The sequence below is a fragment of the Notamacropus eugenii genome, chromosome 3, assembly GCF_028372415.1.
Source record: "Notamacropus eugenii isolate mMacEug1 chromosome 3, mMacEug1.pri_v2, whole genome shotgun sequence".
Classification (NCBI taxonomy): domain Eukaryota; kingdom Metazoa; phylum Chordata; class Mammalia; order Diprotodontia; family Macropodidae; genus Notamacropus; species Notamacropus eugenii.
This window is the reverse complement of record NC_092874.1, coordinates 377,765,590-377,784,520: the sequence shown is the minus strand read 5'-3', so window position 1 is coordinate 377,784,520 and position 18,931 is coordinate 377,765,590. Positions and strand designations below refer to the sequence as shown.

Below are 18,931 nucleotides of genomic sequence, written 5' to 3'. Positions count from 1 at the left end.
AATTGCCCCCTCCCCCCTCCCCTCCCCCTTCCTCCTTCCCTCCCTTCCTCCTACTCGAGGGGGGTTTTATTCAAATTTATTTAAATTTATTTCTTCTTAGGGGCGATTGCGGGGGAGGGGGGTGGGGGGGCGCAAGGGCCGGGGTGGGCGGGGCCAGAGTCGCTTCCTTCAGCCCCCCTCCCCTCCCCCCTTCCCTGCCAAGGAGGGGGTCACAGGAGGGTGGAACGGCCTCGGGGGAGGGGGGAAGGTTAAGGTGACCCCCCCCTCCCCTCCCCAGGAACCAGCGGTGGGAAGGACCCGGACCCCGGGAAACGGGGAGGGGGGGGTGGGCCTGGTCCTCAAGAGTAGCTGGAGGGGGCTAGGGTGCTGGGAAGGAAAAGGTGGGACTTAACAGGCCAGAGCCACTTAGGACGGAAAAGGGTAGGAGTCACTGAAGCAGGGAAGGGGCGTATTTGAACCCCTAAACCAAGAGACACTGGGGAAGGACTTGACCTCCCAATAGCCAAGGAACCCAAGAACCTGAGCCTATTGACTTGAGGGTGGGGCTGAAGGACTGAGTCTCCCCAGATCAGGGACTCTCCTGGAAACCTAGCACGAAAACCAGTGGGAGGGCCTCTCCTCCAAGGGGATCCACACCTGAGCACCCCAATAGGTGCTTTCACCTATCTCTACCCACTGCCCCAGCCTCCAGGGGAGGCTGTGCAGCCTCAGGGGGCCGTGGACCCCGGAGTTGTGAGCATCCAGCGCCCTCCACCCCCTGTCCCCACTGCTGATGGCCGACGACCCACCGGGAGCTTCCGAGAAGGGAGAGATGGCTCCTGGGACACGTGTGAGGTGGGTTGATGTCTGTCTTCTTCCTTCTGCGCTTCCCACGAATCTAGATTTCTTTCCCGTCTCCTTCAGTTCATCTTTAGCTCATCTCTGACTCTTTCCAGGCCCCTTCAGTATATCTGACTTTTCCATGGAGCCCTTCCCCATGCCCAGGACCTGAGCTCCTCCTGGCTTCCTTCAATCCTAGCTTCCACTTTACAATCCTCTGGGATTTATATTCCCCTCGTGGGTCTTGGCTCACCCTTGGAAATCTTTAGAAGTTTTCCTAATCTCATTTTCTCTTTTATGGACTAGGAAGAGCAACAGATCTCTACAGAATTAAGGAAACTTGGAAGCCTAGGGGAATTGGGAAGGGAGCTGGGGAATGCCATCAAATTAAATCTCTGGACCAGGAGGATGGGGGTGGAAAACTCGCAGCAATCAGAGATTTCTGGATGGGATCTTGGAGAATCTAGTTCCTATAGAAAGGGAAGTTCAAGGGGTTTCTACACAATTAGGAGCAGAAAACAGTTTAGAGGATCTGGAACTCTTGGGTAATATGGAATCAGATTGAGTTTTGAAATTTTTGAGAATCTGAGTGATTGCCTAGGTAAACTGAGGAATCTGAAGGTAGAAGTGTAGACTTTGTGAAGGAGTTAGGTGTCTTGGAATCTGGGAAGAGGAGAGTTTCCAGGATCATGACTATCTTTTTCTAGTCAGGAGCCTTCTAGGGCGGTGGGAGTCCAATACTGTCAAGGAAAAGGATAGTAGAAGAGACCCAGAAATCTTGTGGGCAATCACATAGGATGGAGGGATATATAGGAGAGATTACAGGGTGCTTGGAGAGATATAGGCTTCTTGAGAACTTGAAAATTTTTGAGAAATGTCAGAAGGTGAGGTGGGATCCTGGTTTTCAAGGCTTCCTGAGGGCTGGGTTGAGAAGAGATTTGTGGGCAAAATTTAGTTTGTTTATGTAGGGTCGGATGGAGGGGGGAGTGTGGAACTCACAGCCTGGGATCAGAGGGGACCTTGGAGGTATATCTGGGAATTTCAGGTTGGGGAGAGCCTGGGGAGAGCTGCATTTGGAGATCGAGGGGAAGAGTCAGGAGCTTCCTGAGGTAACCTCCACTGGGATGTCTTGGCCTTCCTGGGGAGTTTCAAGGTGGGAGTATCAGAGGAGACTGGGCATCACTAATGGGCTCTCCAGGGAAGGGAGGAAAGTGAGGGGTGGATGTGAGGTCTGGAGGCTGAGGGATCAATGGATCAATTGCAGAACTCTGAGGAGTAGAGGGAGAAGGGGTGTGGACTGAATGGGGTGGCCTTTGGCCTCCAGGAGGGAGGGAGGGCAGAGGGAGGATCTGATTGAAGGATAGCCAGGGGGAACAGTTGATTAGATCTCTCAGATTCCATTATACCCTCTGGAGAAGAGCAGAGCTAGACAGGTTGTTGTGGAGGCAAAGAAGGGAGTAGAGAGAAGAGAGCTGGGCTGACTTTTCCTGCCACTTTCCTTCCTCACAGCCCTCGGCGTTGCTGACGCCCCCAATGTCGTCCAGCGGCCGGGGGCCGGGGGCCGGAGCGCGCAGACGCCGAACCCGCTGCCGGCGCTGCCGGGCCTGTGTGCGAACCGAGTGCGGGGACTGCCACTTCTGCCGGGACATGAAGAAATTCGGGGGTCCTGGGCGAATGAAGCAGTCCTGTCTGCTCCGCCAGTGTACTGCTGTGAGTTTTCCCTTTCTGTGCCCCTCAACCCATCAGTTGACTTGCTCAGGCTCCCTTGGTCCATTGGCCATTTCTCAGCCTCTGGGTCCTCCCATTAGACTGGTTATGGTCTTTTTATTCTCAAGTCAGCTGCATTTAGGAGCTGTCATTAGCTGGTAGAATGTACCTTTTCCATGACTGACTCAGAAAAGGTCTCATTTTCTTTTTCAGGGTATTTGCTGACTTCTCTCTAAAGAGTATGTCTTTCTGTTGTACTTAGCCTTGCTGAGCACTAGTCCAGAGCCTAGGTTATGGGAATAGTCTTTGGCACCAGAATGGCTTGATCCAGAGCCAGCTGCCCCTATGCCACATCTTTCTATCTCAGATCCTCTCCCAGGAAGAACAGGGGGGAGGTAATTGATGTGGTGGATTTGTTTGCTGAGAGTCCTCCCAGGGACTGATGCCTAGACACCAGCTCTTCAACTTTTACAACTGTATTCTACTTCCCTTCTCCCTTGGTTCCCCTTCTCTTTTTCGGTCTCTTCGTTGCCCATCTCTGCCCTTCAGTTTCTTATTTTCCAGTTCCTCCTATTTCCCTTTTTCCCTACCCTTTCTCCAAATTGCACTCTCAAGTCACTGGATGTCCTGGTTTCACTCCTCAGAAATTGTGGCATCTCCGTGCTAAGTCACCTATCCCAGAGATGGTTTTTAGGTCTCTCTTTTTTGTCTCCCACTCTTCCCCTTATTAGACACCTATAGACTCTCAGTTGTGACTGCTTTCCTCCCCAAAGCCACACTGTTATAACCTACAGTCTCCTTCTGCCCTTCTCCGATTCCTCTATATCAACCAACTATTGCTTCTGCTGCCCTGTCTAGAAACCTTCAGGTCCATCCCTCTGTAAGACTCACCTGCTATCTCTCCATGCATCAGAGTTAGCCACAATTTATTTTGTGCTCCAGTTCAGTTCAGCATTTACTAAGTGACTGCTGTCTGCTTGAAGGATGTCTCTTTCTCTCTATTTCAGTCATTCATGAGTGTTTGATTAGCCACTGCCCTTTGTTTTCCTGTGCCCTGTGAAGGGGTGCTGCCCGACCATGACCCTGACTTTCCTCTCTTGTCTGCAGCCTGTGCTGCCCCACACAGCTGTGTGTTTGCTGTGTGGAGAGGCTGGAAAGGAGGACACAGTGGAGGGAGAAGAGGAGAAATTTGCTCTGAGCCTCATGGAGTGTACAATCTGCAATGAGATTGTCCACCCAGGCTGTCTCAAGGTAAGGTTTGGGGACCGGGGTGGGTTGCTTGGACCAAAGCAGAAAATCTACAAAATGCTTAGTGCAGGGAGGGAGGAACTGGGAAGGAATAAGGCGAGGCTGGGAAGCAGAGCTGAGGGCCAGCTGGAGGAGAACACAGAGGGATAGTAGAGACTTGGGGCAGCATGTAACAAAATGTAAACAAAAGCTTCTAGGTAAGGCTAGGATATACAGAACCTGCTCTTCCCTTTCCGTTTCTGCTAGATGGGAAAGGCTGAGGGTGTCATCAACACTGAGATCCCAAACTGCTGGGAGTGTCCTCGATGTACCCAGGAAGGCAGGACCAGCAAGGTAGGGTAGGGATCTGAGCCTGGGGAGGCTGGAATTCTGGCTGGGAAGGATTTGGAAGAAGAGGGGGAGAACGGATCTTCACTTCTTCTCTACTCTAGGATTCTGGGGAGGGGCCTGGACGCAGAAGAGCTGACAATGGGGAGGAGGGGCCAGGGCTGGGAAGCGGCTGGAAGCTGACCGAGGAGCTACCACCACCCCTCCCTCGGCGAAAAGGCCCCCTGCCCCCAGGGGCTCCCTCAGAGGATGGCCCTGGACCTCATAAGCGGAAAGAGAGAGAGGTGGGGAATGAACCCCCCACACCTAGGAAGAAGGTAAAGGCTGGGAGGATCGTGCCCTGTGAGGGCCAGGTAGAAGGAATTCTGGAGGATGTAGTCCTGATGACAAAAAAGGAGGAAGGATTGGGAGTCAGCACTTTGTGGGCTCCCTGTGGGATTTCTGGGAGATGTAGTTCTAGAGCTGGAATGTTGTTTAAGGGATGGGTGGGGAAATGGGGGAGGGTGGAGCATGCTCAGTGTGGCTTGTAAGAATCTGGGAGGTATAGGTAAGGGAGGGGGTGGTAGGGGAACTCCAGGGAGTAGGGGAGTAATTTAGACAGAGTTGGAGAGGAGGAGAGAGCATGCTCAAGTTGGCTCCTAGGGAGGAGGAAAAAGGAGGGGCTGGAGAGGGCCTGAGTAGGAAGAAAGAAGAGCAGGAGCATGCTCAGTGGAAAGGAGACGGTATGATTGAAAGGTGAGCATGCTCACAGTCTTGTCTGGGAAGGGGGCTTCTGGGATTTGTAGTCCAAGGTAGGGGCAGAAACTTGAGTTTTACAAGGGATAAAGGGCCTAATCGAGTTTCTTTGCTTTCAACACTACCACTATCCCACCCACCTGAACAGATAAAAGGAGGAAGAGAGAAGCACCTGAAGAAGGTGAGTGGAGATGGAAGATTGCCCTTTCCCTTTGAGACCTCATCACATTGGAACTGGATGTCCTATTCTGCCCCACCTTAGCCCTCCAGGTGCTCTGGATGAGAGCCAGGATGTTATAGCCTTCCACCTTGGGGCAAGATCTTAAGATCTAAGAGCTTGGGTGGGAGGAAAATCATGGGCCTTCACCTACCATGGAAATAAAAATCTTAGCTGCTTGTTTTTCAGCTAGTTTGTGGAACTTGGAAAGGAGAAGCATGAGAAAGAGAGTACAATGGAATGAGGTTGAAGAACCCTAGGGCTCAGATTCTTAGAGCTGAAAGGGTAGGCTAGGCCATGGTACTGATCTAAGATGAACTGAGATGAACAGTGAATGTCTGAGAGCCCATTCCACCACTTTACTAGCAGAGTAATCATGGGCATATCATTTAACTTGGCCTGACCTTCAGTTTTCTTATATGTAGCACAGAGATAATAATGCTTAACTTACCTAAGTCACAGAGTTGTTGTGAGGACCAAATGAGAAGAGTGTATGTTAAAGCACTCTGTGAATCGAAATACCCTGATGTGTAATGGAAAGAAAAGTGGGCTAGAAATTCAGGATCTGTGTTTGAGGCCCAGGTCTGTCCTTTTTACTAGCCATATGATGGTAGGAAAATCCCTCTACCTCTTAGTTTTGTAATCTGTAAAATAGGGAGAATAATATTTAATACTACCCACTTTACAGGGTTTTTGAGACTTTGTAAAGTAATGCACTCTATAAAGGTAAGTGATTATTAATCTACTCATCCAGTCTAATCCCCTCATGAAGAAACTTAGCAACAGAGTTTAGATAGAACTTAGGTCTCTTGCTCCTTCAGTGTTCTTTGGTTCTCTGTGCACCATTCCATTCTGTTTCTTGTATTTTCGTGGAAATTCAAGGCTGCCTAGAAAAGTCCCTGGGACTTTTCAAGGGTTCTTTAGGGCGATCATGGAACAAATATTTCATCTGCTTTCTCTTCAGAAACCAAAGCCTCCTTCAGCGTCTCCCGAGGGTCCCGCAGCTCCAGCCCCTTCCCCACAGAGGGAAAAGCTGGAGCGTTTCAAGCGGATGTGTCAGTTGCTTGAGCGGGTGCCAGACACCTCATCATCTTCCTCAGACTCAGACTCAGATTCAGACTCATCAGCTACGTCCCTCAGTGAGGATGAGGCCCCTGGAGAAGCCCGAAATGGGCGACGGCCCCCACGGGGCAACTCTGGGGAGAAGGAGAACAGGGGTGGCCGTCGGGCCTGGCGGCCTGGGAGTGGGGGCCCTCTGCTGAGTTGGCCCTTGGGTCCTGCACCCCCACCCCGCCCCCCACAGCTTGAGAGACATGTGGTGAGGCCGCCACCACGAAGCCCAGAGCCTGATACATTGCCCTTGGTAGCGGGGCCTGACCACCCTCTACCACGGGCTGCTTGGCTTCGAGTCTTCCAGCACCTCGGGCCCAGAGAATTGTGCATCTGCATGAGGGTCTGCCGGACCTGGAGCCGATGGTAAGTGCTTGGATAGCTTAGTACAGAGGCTGGAGGGTGGTGTGGCATGGTCCCTAGCTACAGTCGCATAGCAATAGGTTCCCCTTCCTTTGGGCAAACTCATTTCACCTTTCTCTGTATCTCCTCTTTTGTCTGGTAGACTGTGGGTGGAGTGAAAGGTCTGTAGAAATGGCTTTCTTGGTCTGTTGGATGGAGCTGAGCCTTTGCCTGTGTGTAAGTCAGCAAGCATTAATTAGGGTCCTACTATATGGCAGACATTGTACTAAGCAGCGGGTGTACAGAGAAAGGCAAAAGAGCAAAAAAGGCTCTTAAGGTGCCCACAGTCTAATGGTGGAAAAAACATACAACTGCATACAAACAGGATGTCGACAAGACAAACTGGAGGTAACCAACAGAGGAAAGGGTGAGGGTCTGGGACTTAGCTGAGACATGAAGAAAGCCAGGGAATGGAGGAGGGAGATATCCAGGCATGGGGGACAAGCAAATGAAAATGGCCAGAGTCCGAAGATGGAATGTCTTGTTCAAGGAATAGCAAGCAGCTCAAACAATGTTAGGTCACAGAGTAGATGAGGGGGTGGGGAAGAGGGCATAACATATAAAAATACTAAGAGAGGAAAGGGCATTTAATTTGATTTTATTTGTGATTTTATTTGACCCTGGAGGCAATAGGGAGCCACTGACATAGACTGACAAACTGATACTTTAGGAAGCTCGGTTGACAGATGAATAGAGGAGGGGTGCTGTGGGGAGAGGCTTGAGGAAGGCAGACCCACAAGCAGACTGTTGTTAGTATTTTGGAGATACTTTGCACCCAGCTTGCACCTGGGGGGTGGTGGTGGTAGACAAGGAAAAGGGGCAAGGGATGCATAAGCAGAATTCTCTTCCCTAAAGCCAGCTTACGTTGCCCTCTTAAAATTTGTAACTGAGGGACTGTCTCTAATATTACATAGAGATGTAGACAGTCTGTAACTACTTCAGTCATTTGGATTGAACAAGAAGCAATAAACATTTATCAAGTCCTTGCTATGTGTTAAGTGCTGGAGGTACAAAGATTAAAAAATGGCAGTCCCTACTCTCAAGGAGCTTATATTCTACTGGAACAAGCAGGTCAAGGTTGATAATATGTGGAAAAACTGGTTTAATTCAAAGCAGGGAGTGTGAATTGGGGCATAGGAGAGAGCATTGCATTCTAGGAAGGAGAGTATATTTTCACTTGGGGGAAGTATCGTGAAAGATTCACAGGAAAGGTGGCATCTGAACTGATCTTTGAAGGAAGATGAGGATTCTGAAGGACACAGGAGGGGATTGGGGTGGGGATGGTCTGCTTGAATGAAAGTGGGAAGTAGCATGTTAAGTTCAAGGAACTCAGTTCCACTTTGGATCATAGAACATATGGAGGGAAGTAATTTGAAATAAATCTGGAAAGCTAGATGAGAGCCAGATTACAGAAGACCCTAAAAGCCAAGATGGGTAATCCATATTTTATCCTAAAAGCAATAGGGATCCACTAAATGTATTTTTTTTAAGAAGGATATGAACAGATCTCTGTTTTAAGGAGATTATTTTGGCAACTGTGTGGAGAATGGATTAGAAAAGGGAAGAGGCTGGAAACAAATAAATTAAGAGTCATTACAGTAGTTCAGACAAAAGGTGATGAGGGCCTGAACTGAGAGCATATATGAGTGAAGAGGTCAGGACTTGAATGTGAAGAATATTGTAGGGATAGAATCAGAACTTGGCATCTAAATGTGTGTGGAAGAAGAGGTAGAAGAGAGAATCAAAGGTAATTCTTCAGTGTTTCAAACCTAAGTGGCTTGGAGGATGGTGAAGCCATGAACAGAAAAAGAGAAGTTGGAATTAGGGGTGACAGGAACATCATTTCAGTCTAGGACAAGTTGAATTTGGGGTACCTGTAGGACAGAGCTGTCAAGAGTCCCAGCTGCCACATTTAGCCTGCAACATTCTTGAGTACAGCTGAGTGTAAATATAATTGGGAAATATTTAACAAAATAAATGAAAACGTAATATGAGGTAGATAATGTTAACATGTGGTTTTCTAAGCCAATATACAGCCCATAAAGGGATCCTTATATAGGGTTTAGTGGCCCCCATTTCTATTTGAGTTTAATAATACTGCTTTAGGATGTCCAGGTACAGATGACCAGTAGGCCACTGGAAATGTGGAGACTGGAGTTTAGGGGAGAGATTAGGAATGAATATATGGATTCGGGAGTCATCTCTATAGCAGCAGATAAGATTACCAAGGAAGAATGTATAAAGAGAGAGAAAGTAGCCTACAGGAGTTAGTTGCTAAATAAGGAAAGGAGACTGAGAACGAGCAGTCAGACAGGTAGGAGGAAACCTGCCTAGGAGAGAGCTGTATCATGAAACCAAGGAAGGGAGATCATTCAGGAGAAAGGACTGCTCGGCAGTATTGAATGATGTAAAAAACAAGGTAAGGAGGGTGAAGAAAAGTCCATTGGCTTTAACAGTCAAGAAGTGATTGGTGACCATTGAGAAGAGCAGTTTCAGTAGAGTGGTGGGATCAGAATCCATGTTACAAGGACTTGAGAAGTGAATGAATATTTGGTGAGGGAGCTCTAAGGCAGGGAGGATAGACTACTTTAATACTGGAGCAGTGAGGGGATGACAGGGTCTAGTAAACACCTATTATGTGACAAGCACTGTGCCAAGCATGGCTAGGGGAGATCTGAGCATGCTTGTGGGCAGTGAGGACTGAACTCATAAGAACTGAAAAAAAAAATGGCTGATGAGGGGAAGACTCTGAAGGAGATTGGGTCAGCAGCTCAGGCGGAGGGGTTAGCTTTGGGAAGGAGAAAGGCCTTTGAGCAAAGCAGTGGGTAAAGAGAGGTTTGGGAGTTTGAGGGAGGAAGAGTGAGGGTGTACATGATAGATGATAATCTCAGTCTTCTCAGTGAAGTGTGAAGCAAAATCCTCTGCTTGTAGAGATGGGGGTAAAGATGGAGCTGGAGACTTGAGGAGAAAGAAGTTTGGAACAGCTGAGAAAGGGTGATAGAGTCACTCAGAGATGAAAAGAAAGATTGGCATGCTGTCATGAGCACTCATTTGAAGTTAGCTAATGTGAATTTGGAGGGAACTCAGTTAACATGGCTCCAGTAGCTTGGGAAGAGAAAGAAGGTAGATAGTGAGGGGGAACCAAAGCTCCCAGAGTGTGAACACCTCAAAGACAAGAGGGAGAGACATTCAAAGATGAAGGACAATATCTTTTTGAACTTGTTAACCAAAGATTCTGAGTGGAGTGAGGCCAAGAACAAAGGTGAATACAAACAAGGAAGGATCACTGGACCATTGGTCACCATCAAGATAAAGAACAGGTTTAAGAGGTTCTGTGGGAGATGGGGAAGGATAGGGGATTGTGATCAGAGAGAAAGAGGGATTTTAGAATTCAAGGTCTTTAAGTAGAACTTCTTGGGTGATGTTTGATTCTAAACTGTGACTACTGTTGGTGACTGAGGTAGAGCAGAGAATGGAGTTCTGAGGATTGAGGACTTTGATAACCTAGAAGGCCAGGATGTTCACAGGGCCATCACCATAAATACTGATGTCACCAGGGACCAGGAGAAGGATTCTGGGTAGGGGAGAGACTTTCATCTCCACTAAGCTCATTGAGAAAGGAGGGAAAGTGGTTTGGTTGGTAGGGATAGGAAAAAGGACCTAGGCAAATAATAGAGATGGATAATGTGAAGGACTTATTAAGGATAGGGTAGAAGTAGTATAAGTAGCAAATAAAGAGCTAGCCTCAAAGTCAGGAAGGACCTGGGGTTCTAACCCCCCCCCCTCCCCACCTCATGCTAGTTATGGGACCCTGGGCAACCTCTCAGAGCTCCAGGGAATTCTCTGAGGCTGTCATTTGCAGAAGAAGTGCTGGTCTCTATTGGTAGAAGAAATTAGAGGAAAATCTTCACTGAGAACACTCTACATCAATAAAAGCACGACTCCAGGTAAAAATGGTGCAAGGCGCCTCAGCTCTGCCTACTCTCTGCTGTGCATTAAGGATACAGAAAAGTATAAAACATGGTCCCTTCCTTCTAGGAGTTTATAATCTAATTGGGGAGATAGGATAGGGGCACAGATAATCACAAGAGATACCAAATAAGGTTGAAATACCCCTTTAAGCAAGAAATTGCTTAAGTTTGGGCTCTACTACTTTGCTATTTAATAGACATTTTTTAGCTGTGTGACCTTCAGTAGATTATTCTCTGGGCCTGTTAAATAAGGGGTTGGACTAAACGATCAGTGACCTCTAAGGTCCCTTCCAGTCCTACAGTCTATGATTCTGTTGTTTTGGCTGGGGAGTTGAGGAAAGACTTCATGAGGAGGAAGGCACTGGAATATAAAAGTGAACGGACGATAAAGCTAGGAGACAAGACTGTGGCAGGCATTAAGGGCGAGCCTTTGTTTTCAGTAGGTAAAGGCTTTTGTGTAAAGAAGCGATATACAGTAGTTATGTTAATCTGGATGAACTGGCTTGAGAGGAGACCAAGGGCTATTGCTATGGTTCTGGAAAGAGGTGCTGAAGCCTTGACTGAGGTCATAAATAGCACTGAAAGTTAAAAGGAGGATGAGCGTATGAGATTACAGGAGAATTGGCAGGACTTGACAAATGGTTGATGGTTGGGGAAGAGGAGGAGTTAAAAGATGACTTTTGAGGCTTGAATCCAAGATAAATGGGAGAAGGGATGACATCATTGACAGAAATGGAGAAGTCAGGAAAGTGATTTGGTAGAAAGATAGTACCTTTGACTTGTTACGTTTGAGGTGCCTGGGGGGCATCTAGAGAGAGAAGTCTGTCATACATTTGGGCATCTTGGATAAGAACTGAGGACAGATTTGAGAGTCAGGAGGACAGCAGTGAAAGTTGTTGAGTTGAAAGAATGTAGAGAAGATGGTGGCTCAGAGGTTGGCAAGATTGTGGGACTTGAGGAGCCTCTGAGTGCTCAGGCTCAGCTGGACAGATGGGTTGGCTTTTCTTGCTGCTGCTGCCCCAAAATCAAGTGAAGAAGTTGCTAGAGGGCCTTTCTCCTGTAGCTCTTCTCTCCTTCATAACAACATCCATTAGATCATCAGTTCATGGGGAGGAGAGAGAGGTGAGGGGTCAGAGGGAAGAAAGACCAATGGCAAGAGTCCTAGGAGCCAGGACATGTGTCAGGCATCTGGGCTTAAGACAGGACCTGGACGGGGCAGTGAGATGATCTCCTGGAACGCAGCTGAGCCTTGTGGCTTGTGGTCTCTGTCTTCCCCTTGTGGCTCCCAGGTGCTATGACAAGCGTCTGTGGCCCCGAATGGACCTGAGCCGGAGGAAATCACTAACTCCACCAATGCTGAGTGGTGTGGTTAGGCGGCAACCACGGGCCCTGGATCTCAGCTGGACAGGAGTTTCCAAGAAGCAGCTCATGTGGCTCCTGAACAGGCTGCAAGGTATGAAGGTGGGGGAGGCCAAGACAGAGGGCTGATAAGTGGGACTCCCTGGGGCTGAAAGTTTGAACTTGTACCTTGTCCTCCAGGCTTGCAGGAGCTGGTGCTTTCGGGCTGCTCTTGGCTCTCAGTCTCAGCACTGGGCTCAGCCCCATTGCCTGCACTGCGGCTTTTGGACCTCCGTTGGATTGAGGATGTTAAGGACTCCCAGCTCAGGGAGCTACTGTTACCTCCACCCGACACCAAACCAGGTGCTGCCTCTTACAAGGCTCTAGATTTCAGGCTCTTTCAAGGTGATATCTTTCCCATTCCTGTCTACATCCTATTCATTCAATTATTCATCAAACACCAGTTGAGAACTTACTGAGTGCAAGGCTCTGTAGCCTGTGCAAAGATAAATAAGAACAGTCCTTTCTCTGATGGTGCTCACTTAGGAAGTTGATAGATGAAATCCTGATATATATTACTAACACTAGGTTGGATATGATCAATGCCATAAGAGATCACAGAAACACTGTCACATCCAAGGAAAATCAGGCTGTTTCTGACTTGACTGGTTCGCAAAGGTTTGATGAAGCAGGTAGGATTTAAACTGGGATTTGAAGGATAGGTTGTCTTTAAACAGGCAGACATTAGGGGATGAGAATGATGGTGAAAATTTTGGGGAGGAATCATGTAGCATCATACCATCATAGTCCAGCACTCTCATTCTAAAATCTCAGAATTAGTTTTCAAGCACTCATGTTTTATCTCCAAATGTAATACATTTTCTTCCATTCCATGCAAATTGTGGGCAGAAGGAATAGCATGAATAAAAGTAGAAAAATGAGGTCTATGTTGGAGAATTGGCAATAGTTCCATTCAATCAATAATACCTTAATTTTTATGACATGTTCAACTTTCTAGGCCCTGATATATCAATTATCTCATTTGAGCCTCATAATAGCTCTGTAAGCATTAGTAGAATCAAAAGATTTTGGAGTTGGAGAGAACCTCAGAGGTCATGTAGTTATAGTACTCTCCAAGAATAGTCAGCTTCTTCTCAAAAATCTCCACTAATGGGAAACTTATTATTTCTCAATGCTGCTCATTTCACTTTTTGACAGCTCTTAATTGTTAGGGACTTTTCTCTGTCCAACGGTCCATTTAGTCACCCATTTAGTTGTTCTTCATCCATTTCAGTCATGTTTGATTTTTTTTGTGACCCCATTTGGGGTTTTCTTGGCAAAGATACTGGAATGGTTTGCAGTTTCATTCTCTTGCTTATTTGACAGAAGAGGAAACTGAGGCAAACAAGTTTCAGTGATTTGCCTAGGGTCACACAGCTAAGAAGGGTCTGAGGTAAATCAGGTCTTCCTGCCTCCACTCTGTCACCTAAACGCAGACAACAACAGCTACAAATATCACTCATTAAGGACAAACAAAACTATCCGATCCCTCCTCCATGTGAGTCTTTCAGAAACTCAAAGACAACTTTTATGCCCCTTCCCCTGTCCCCCTTTAGTCCACTCTTTTCTAAGTTTAAAACATGTTTGAAGTGATTTGATTGTGAGCTCTCCTCACCATCCTGATCACTCTTCTTTGGCTACACTTCAACTTGTTCATGTTGTTGCTAGAATGTGGCATTTAGAACTGAGCAAATATTCTAAATGCTGTCAGACCATCCTGGCCAGGCTGTGAACTTGCCAGTGTGCTATGTGTTGTGTATCTATACTTGCACCAGTGTTTTTGGCTAGCAAACAGTAAGCATTTATTAAGTGCCTGCTTATGTTCCAGACACTGAGGAAATACACAAAAGGGGGAGACAGAAAGTGTCCTTGAGGAGGTTATGTTCGTCCTTTTCCATTGTCCACTTCACATCAGAGGTGCTAGTCCTCCCTGAAGACGCCTCTGGTGTGAGGGCTGCTCATCCACCTTTGGTGTCCACCGGTCGCCCAACAGTCACCTGTGGCTCCAAAAAGTGGTAGCATGAGCAGTAGCCACACCCTGGTAAAACCAGATTGAGGCCTCAGACCCATTGGTGAATTAGGGGGGTATTTACCCCAAGCATGTGAAGGCTTTCCCAGTGCAGTGGGCAGATCAGAACAGTTTGTTCCAGTGACCATGAAGGCTACTGAAGCAGGCACTGTGGGGTACTTAGAGCTTGGTCAGACGATGAACATCAAGGTTGCCCACTGCATCCTGGGCATCACCAGTTGTCTTGACTTTGCCCTGCTGCTGGGCTTTGATGACTGGAAGAGAGAGTGAGGCTGACACTTTGGGCAACTCTGCCTCTCTTAAATCCAGTTCACGGGCAAGCCAGGACATTACCCCATGATGTCATCAGTCCTCTTAGAGACTAAGGACAAACAACATTACAATGAACTTTCAGTCCCCTAAAACCTCGTAAGTTTGGGAGTTGTTTCTACACAAACTAGATCTGTGGTGTGTTTGTGTCTCCCCCATCTGTACTTCATGCAGTTAAGTTTTTGAACTAAGCATAGGTTCACAGGATTATGTGTTCTTTCCCCCTAAACCTTTTAAAATAGTTATTGATATCTTAATATATCACTCTCCTCTACCCCTGCTAGAAAGTCACCCTTTATAACAAAGGGGGAAAAAAGAGGAAAAAAATAGCCACTGCATCAGCCAAGGCTGACAGTATATGCAGTATTCTGGACTCACAGCGCCCCTCCTCTGCCAAAAGGGTAGATGCATCCTCACGTCTCTTCTTTGGAGCCAAGCTTAGTCATTATAACTTCGCAATATTCACTTTTGATTATCCTGCTGCTGTACTTTCCATTTACACTGTTGCAGCCCTTGTATATATTTTCCCAGTTCTGGTTTCTTCACTTTGTATCTGTTCATATAAAGCTCCCCACACTTTTTCTGTTCATCATTTCTTAAGGTGCAGTGGGATACTCCACATATTCCTATACCACAGTTTGTGTAGCTGTATACGAACATCTACTTTGTTTCCATTTCTTTGCTACTGCAAAAGTTCTGTTATCGATATTTTAGTGTGTTTTAAGTATTCATTGCCTTTCTTCTAATCTTTAACCTCCTTGGGATAGGTCCCTTACAGTGAACTCTGGATAAAGAGTTTGGACATTTTATTCCCTTTCTTAGCATAGTTCTAAATTGTTTTCCACAATGGTTGGGCCAATTCTGAGTTCCACTGATAGTTTATTAGTGTGCCTGTGTTTCAAAAACCATTCCAACATCGACTCTACCCTCCTTTGTTCTGACTCGCTCCATCTTTGCCAGTTTGTTCAACATGAGGCAAAATTTCAGACGTTTTGATTTCCATTCCTCTTGTTATTCATGATTTAGAATAATATTTCATGTGGTTGTTCATAGTTTTACAGTTCTCTTTTACAAGAAAATTGAACTGTTTAGACCCTGTCATTTGCAGACTGGCTTTTATTATATGTTTGCATTATTTCTGTATGGACCTTGGAAATCTGAACCTTCTTAGAGAAATGATGCAAAGATCTTACTGATGAATAGTTTATTTAATAAAATTAATATCTGAGGAGTATTCCATCTATGTCTTCATGCAAGGCATTGATAAATATGTTAAGCAGAATAGAACAGATCCCTGTGACATTCCACTAGTGATTTTCTTCTAATTGGACATCATTCCTTTAGTTGCCACACTTTGGGTCTGATTGATGATTCACCCAGTTCTGAATACTAGCTGTACCATTATCTAACCACAGTATCTCTAACTTATTTACAAATGTCTCAAAATATTCCATCACTTGCTTAGGTGAAATCCATCTCTGAGTACAGCTATGTCAGTCTACAATTCTAGTGAGTACGTCAAAAAAGAAATGAGCTTAGTCTGGCAGGATTTTGTTTTTCTATGTCTTTAAAAAAAGTTATCGATGCCTTTCTTTTATACTACAAAAATTTCTTGATGTCTTTTCTCCTTACCCCCAAATAGATCTCCCCCTTACAACAAAACAGTTAATCAGAGCCAAGGGGCAAAGGGACCCAAGTACAACTTGCTTTGACAGAAATCCGTCATGATTGTTGCTTTCTTTTCTAAGAGCTTATTAAGCCATCTCTTTAGTAATGACTCTAGAGTTTTGCCAGAAATGGAAGGCAGGCATACTGTTTGCCTATCTCTAGTTTTCAGAGTATCTCATCCTCCCCAGTTTTTGAAGATCAGCTTAGCAGTCATCTCATTCTGTTCTTTCCCTTCCCTGGAATTTGATGCATCTAGGCCTGATGATGACTAACTCATTGAGAGTAACTAGGTGCCCTTTTCCTTCCTCTTTCCTTATCTTGAGTTTCATTTCCCTGTTAACCACTTTGTCCTTTAAAAATGCAACACCTGTTTTACAGATGAGAAACCTGAGGCTCCAGGAGGTGTAAAGGAGGAAAATGATATAATAGAGCTGAGACCAAGACTTGCCCTTTTCTTCTATTCCATCAATTCTGTTAGAACTTAGCTGAGCGGAGAGGGTGCCACTGGGTTTTTGGGGTAGGGGAAGTGTGAGAAAGGTATGGTTGTTCCCTTCTGTAATTAACATCGTTAATCTGTTCCTCCTGAGCTCTCTCAGCACCTGTTGTTAACTACCTATGCGTGTGTTGGGGTGGGAAGCATAGATGCTAGGGTTCTGGCTAGTACCCTGAACTGGGGAAAGAGAGTATTCATTTTAGGGCCTGACTGTCTCCTATCCTTTAGGCCAAACAGAGAGCAGGGGACGGCTGCAGGGGGTAGCTGAGCTGCGCCTGGCTGGCCTGGAGCTGACAGATGCCTCCCTCCGCCTTCTCCTACGCCATGCTCCCCAGCTCAGTGCCCTTGACCTCAGCCACTGCGCCCATGTTGGGGATCCCAGTGTCCACCTCCTCACAGCCCCCACCTCCCCACTCCGAGAGACCCTTGTTCACCTCAACCTAGCGGGTAAGCAACCCTCACCCCTTTTCCTGATACCAGCAGCTCCTCAGCCCTCATTGGTAGCTTTGCCCCCCTCCCCAGAGGGAGCCCCATGTCAGCCACTGCTACCCTCAGGTTGCCACCGCCTCACGGATCACTGCCTCCCGCTCTTCCGCCGATGCCCCAGACTTCGACGCCTGGACCTTCGCTCCTGTCGCCAGCTCTCACCTGAAGCCTGTGCTAGGCTGGCAGCTGCAGGTCCCCCCGGTCCCTTCCGATGCCCTGAGGAGAAGCTGCTGCTCAAGGACAGCTAGTGGGGTGCCCCCCAACTTCCCTCAGGACTTGCAAGCCCTTATCTTGGGGCCCCTTTCCCCATCTCCCCCATCCATTACCCAGGGGCTGGCTCTCTCTACCTTCTGACTTGATTCTCCCACATAGAGACTGTAGAACAACCCCCAACCCCCTGCACTGATACATCCCTGGGGGTTAATGTCTTCCCCTCCCGTGCCCCTGCCCACTTCATTGTCCTGGGGGGAAGTGGGGCACAGGTACTGATTTGGGGGAGGGACTGGGGGGCTTGGAAGGAGGGGGGAAGTTTAGGGGGGCAGCATTTAGGTGGAGGGGATTGGGAACGTGGCTGGGAAAGGTTCTGGTGGTGGGGCAATCTGCACATTTCTAATGGGGATTCAGGGGGACAGGGAAGGCAGTGGGGGGAGGGGCGGTAAGCAGACAAACAGAAACTGAAGCATAAAGGAAACAAGGACCACATATTTGGGGGAGGGTGGGGGAGGGTTAAAAAAGGAAAACAGGAAGTGGGAGAAACGGGTGTCAGATTGAGGGCAGCTCAAAGGGAACAACTAAAATTGGGGTTGGGGAAAGAGGGATGAAGTGAGGCTGTAGAGGGAAGGAGGGGGATGGGAGTGAGCTATGGGGGAGCATCAGGCAGGCCAAGGGCTACCCCCTTCCCATCCTTATCACCCTAAGACTCTGTCCCTTCCTCTCCCCTCTCCAACTCTTGACCCGTCACTGACATGGCAGCTAATTGTGGAGGTGGGGGGAGGATAGGGGCCTTTACTGCTGTACAGGGAATCGGGGCCCTGCCAGGGGAGTGAGGGATCTCCAGACCACCCCACTTCCCTGAAAAAATACTTGAACATTCATCTGTACTGAAGTGTTACTTGAACTTAGGGGACTTTGGGGATGGGGAGGTGGGAGTTGGGAGGGGGGAGAGGGTGGGGAAGTGATCAGTTTGAATTGGGTTGTTGGCAATTTGGACTGAGACCTTCCCAGTCTTACTCTTACTGTATCTGTCCTCTCCCACCCTCCCCCAGGGGCCAGACAGCCTGTGATGGGGAGAAGGGACTCCCCAAAGCTGGTTATTTCCACCCCTTCTGTTGTCATGGAAACTTGCATCCCATTTGCCCAGGGAAATGCCACTCCTGGTTGCCAAGGAAATAGCAACCAATGGACACACTCCCAAAGCCAGTGCCCAAGCTGGAAAGGCCCCTCTAGGTTGCCATGGGAACTTCCAGGGTTTTTTTTCTCTCTTTCTCTCCTCTCTTTTACTCATCCCTGTCGCTATAGTAACAGCCGCTCCCCCTGAAACTCCACCCAAGAGGCGTGGCTGGGGGGGGAATCTCTACAGCTAGCTCCACCTTATGGGTTTGTCCTGGGGAAGATACCCCAAGCCCAAAGGTGGGGTGTGGCTCCGGAGGCTAGCCTCAGGCCACATGGACTAAACCACTTGGGGGGGGGAGGGCAGAGGGCAGAGTGAACCACATACCTCAGGTAACAGGAAGGGAAAAGGATGGGGGGAGGGAGAGAAGAGGTGGACCAAAGGCCGGGAGGGTGGGGGTTTAGGGGGAGGGAGAGACAATTTGGAGATGGAACTAGAGAGGATTTGGAAGGATGGGGCACACAAAGGGAAAGGGATAAAATGGGAGCAAGGGGAGTGGGCTGGGCTGGGCTGGGCCCCAGGCCCCCTGGATCTCGGAATTGTACAATATGGTTTGCTATAAAACATAAAACCTTCCAGCTGAGGGCTGTGCTGTGTCTACTTTGTTGAAGTGGAAAGGTGG

The 18,931-nt window shown here is 47.7% G+C and overlaps 1 protein-coding gene across 3 annotated transcripts; it reads left to right on the top strand.

Moving 5' to 3' along the window:
* Positions 1–140: 140 nt before the first annotated feature.
* FBXL19 (F-box and leucine rich repeat protein 19) lies at positions 141–18,892 on the top strand. Of its 3 annotated transcripts, XM_072597524.1 has the most exons (12): positions 141–834; positions 1,865–1,928; positions 2,329–2,529; positions 3,634–3,777; positions 4,021–4,107; positions 4,206–4,418; positions 4,985–5,017; positions 6,018–6,529; positions 11,826–11,989; positions 12,076–12,237; positions 16,662–16,880; positions 16,989–18,892. In XM_072597524.1, the coding sequence occupies exons 1-12, from the start codon at positions 773–775 to the stop codon at positions 17,165–17,167; spliced, it is 2,040 nt and encodes a 679-aa protein (XP_072453625.1). In that variant the 5' UTR covers positions 141–772; the 3' UTR covers positions 17,168–18,892. The 3 variants fall into 3 exon arrangements, with proteins under 3 accessions (XP_072453625.1, XP_072453627.1, XP_072453626.1); XM_072597526.1 differs by lacking the exon at positions 1,865–1,928 and having other exon boundaries at positions 551–834; XM_072597525.1 differs by lacking the exons at positions 141–834; positions 1,865–1,928 and adding an exon at positions 1,951–1,972.
* The last annotated feature ends 39 nt before the right edge of the window (positions 18,893–18,931 follow it).